Source organism: Marmota marmota, unplaced genomic scaffold (assembly GCF_001458135.2).
Source record: "Marmota marmota marmota unplaced genomic scaffold, marMar, whole genome shotgun sequence".
Classification (NCBI taxonomy): domain Eukaryota; kingdom Metazoa; phylum Chordata; class Mammalia; order Rodentia; family Sciuridae; genus Marmota; species Marmota marmota.
In genome coordinates this window covers 12,664,814-12,667,476 of record NW_026000019.1, presented here as the reverse complement: position 1 = coordinate 12,667,476, position 2,663 = coordinate 12,664,814, and the positions used below count along the sequence as shown (strand labels likewise).

At 48.0% G+C, this 2,663-nt stretch overlaps 1 protein-coding gene across 1 annotated transcript in view; it reads left to right on the top strand.

The window, feature by feature from the left end:
• Positions 1–2,545: 2,545 nt before the first annotated feature.
• Positions 2,546–2,663, top strand: part of Ier5 (immediate early response 5) — a 1,438-nt gene continuing 1,320 nt past the window's right edge. Inside the window, exon 1 of the mRNA XM_048810220.1 lies at positions 2,546–2,663. This exon is cut by the window's right edge and continues 1,320 nt beyond it. Within this exon, the coding sequence (XP_048666177.1) occupies positions 2,546–2,663 (118 nt within the window).

The following is a 2,663-nucleotide window of genomic DNA, read 5'->3' as shown; positions in this document are numbered from 1 at the left end:
AGAGCTGAGATTCCAACCCAAGAAGTTCTTAAGCATTGTTTTTATAGGGAATCAAACCTAAAGAAAGAAAAAACAAAAAGAAAAAAAAATTCTCATGTGTTATGCTTTGGATCTTGAATGCCCCTGAAAAGCTCTTGTTTTAATTAATGCAGGAATGATCAGAGGTGTAACCTCATTAGCAGATTCATCTATTTGATAGCTTAATGAATGGTCTACTGGGTGGTAACTGTATGTAGGTGGGGTGTGGCTGGAGGAAGTAGGTCACTGGGGGTGTGCCCTCCGACTACATCTTGTCCTTGGTTCCTCTCCACCTCCTGGCTGCCGGGAGCTCACAGCTTTCCTCCACCAGGCCCTTTTGCCATGATGTTCTGCCTCACCTCAGGCCTAGAGCAACAGAGTCGGCCAACCATGGACTAAGACCCAAATAAACTTTTCCTCTTCTAATTCGCTCTTGTTAGGTATTTGGGGCACAGAGATGAACAGCTGACTAGCACATCATGTTATTGCTCAACATATGCTGCCAGGTTTTGTAATAATTCTTGTGACTATTTATCTCCTTCTTTATGTGGACTGAAAATTCCTAGAGCCGAGGAACTCTAGGTCTCATGGTCTGTGTCTCAGTTACCAGCAATAAATTATGGGCAAAAATAAGATTACTGGTGGGGCTTGGTGGCACAAACCTACAATGCCAGCCACTTGTGAAGCTGAGCCAAGAAGATTGAAAGTTAAGAGGTCATCCTTGGCAACTTAGCCAGACCCTATCTCAAAAAAAAAAAAAAAAAATGACATTATGGAGGCATCAAGTCCTCTGGAAGCATCCTGATTGTGAACTGGCCATGTTAAAGTCCACCTTTCATTAGTATTTCTCCTAAAGAAACTCATAGCTTGGTCAAATCCTGATGCAGGACCAGGCCAATTGTTTGTATTCCAACAAAGTTATTTTTATTCAGATTGTAGCTGAGAGTTGTCATTTGTCTTCTGCATATTAAGGTAGACATATAAGAGACATCTTAGACATCTTAGATTTGAAGAAACTCAAAGGTCCTCAGGTTATTTACACAGACTCATAAGGCAGGTCTGTGATGGAGCTTAGGTGGGTCTAACTAGGAAATGACTCTTCACCTTCCCAGTTCAGGACCCTGTTATAACTCTGTGGTGATTTTAACCTTATGCCATGGACTTGTAACAATCAGTAGATGGAGTCTCCTGCAATTCTAGCGACCCAGTGGCTGAGGCAGGAGGATCCCAAGTTCAAGGCCAGTCTCAACAACTCTGAGACCCTCAGCAACTTTGTGGGACCCTGTTTCAAAATAAAGAAGACTGGGAATGCAGCTCTGTTGATAAAGTACCCCTGGGTCTAATCCCCAGGGCATAAAAAGTAAAAATAAAAAGTAAACCAGTAGACAGATTTTTGTTGACTGGCCAAAAAATTGTAGAACACCCTTCCTCCACACAAATAAAAATATGACATCATTATGGGAACCCAGAGCTTCTCTATTTGTATTTTTAGAACTTGCTAGATTTTCCCAAGGGCAGATTAGTCAGTTCTTGCGTCGAAGAAAAATCGCTGTGGAGAAACGTGTAACATCTTCCATTTAACTGGCAACTGGGTTTGTTCTACATTCTAGGGAACAAGTGACAGATGCTGACTTTAGTGGAGAACCAATAACTTTGGACCTTGACAGAATTCCTTGATAAGAGGCCAGAAAGTTGAGAACTTCTAGAATCCCCCTTTTCTTTGAGGTTAGAATCATTAGCTCCTAAGAGTGTGTGACTCCAGTGGGCAAGGGGCTCTTCCACAAATACCTGCCAAATGCCCTGTGGTAATACCGTTTCGTATCTCCTGCCGCGTATTGCCATCATCTCTATTTTTGTCAGAATAGCCTAGGTTTACGGTGTGTATAGCTGGAAATGGTGGCAAGGCAGGGAGGGCACCGTTGACCTGGGAAGGATCAGGACTTTATGGTGGAGCAGAGTCCACCACCATACTCAGATGAAAGTTCAAAGGTTCCATTCGCTTTGGTTCTGGCAAGCCAGCACACAACCCAGAATCTTTAACTACAAACACCACTGCGAGCCCCCATGCCCCAGCACCGCCGTGGATTCCAGGCCCCACCGGCACTGCTCGGTGGCCGCCAGCGGTCGCCCCCTTTAAGAGCCTGCTCCGCGGGACTAACGTTCGAACCGGCCCTGACGCTCCTCCTCCGCCTCCGATTGGCAGCGCGCGGCGCACGAGGGCGCGCAGGCCAGCCCAGAACGGTTGGCGGCGCTTCGTGATTGGCGTTCGCGGAGTCTATATAAACCGCGGGGCGGCCCGGCAGTCTCAGTTTAGCGACCGGACGCGAAACTAGGTGGTGGTTAGATGAGGAGAGGGTAAGAGGGCAGCGCGCGTCCCCGGAGTGGTTTCTCTTTGGAGCCCTAAATTATCGAGGCTGTACCCCCGGGGGCGGGCTTGTTTACGCTTCCCGACCCTCTCCCAGCTTCTGAACCTGAGCCGGGGCTTACCCCCGACCCCTCGGTGCCCGCCCAGTGCAGAGGAGGCAGGATGGAGTTCAAGCTGGAGGCTCACCGCATCGTCAGCATCTCCCTGGGCAAGATCTACAACTCGCGGGTCCAGCGCGGCGGCATCAAGCTGCACAAGAACCTCCTGGTGTCCTACGTGC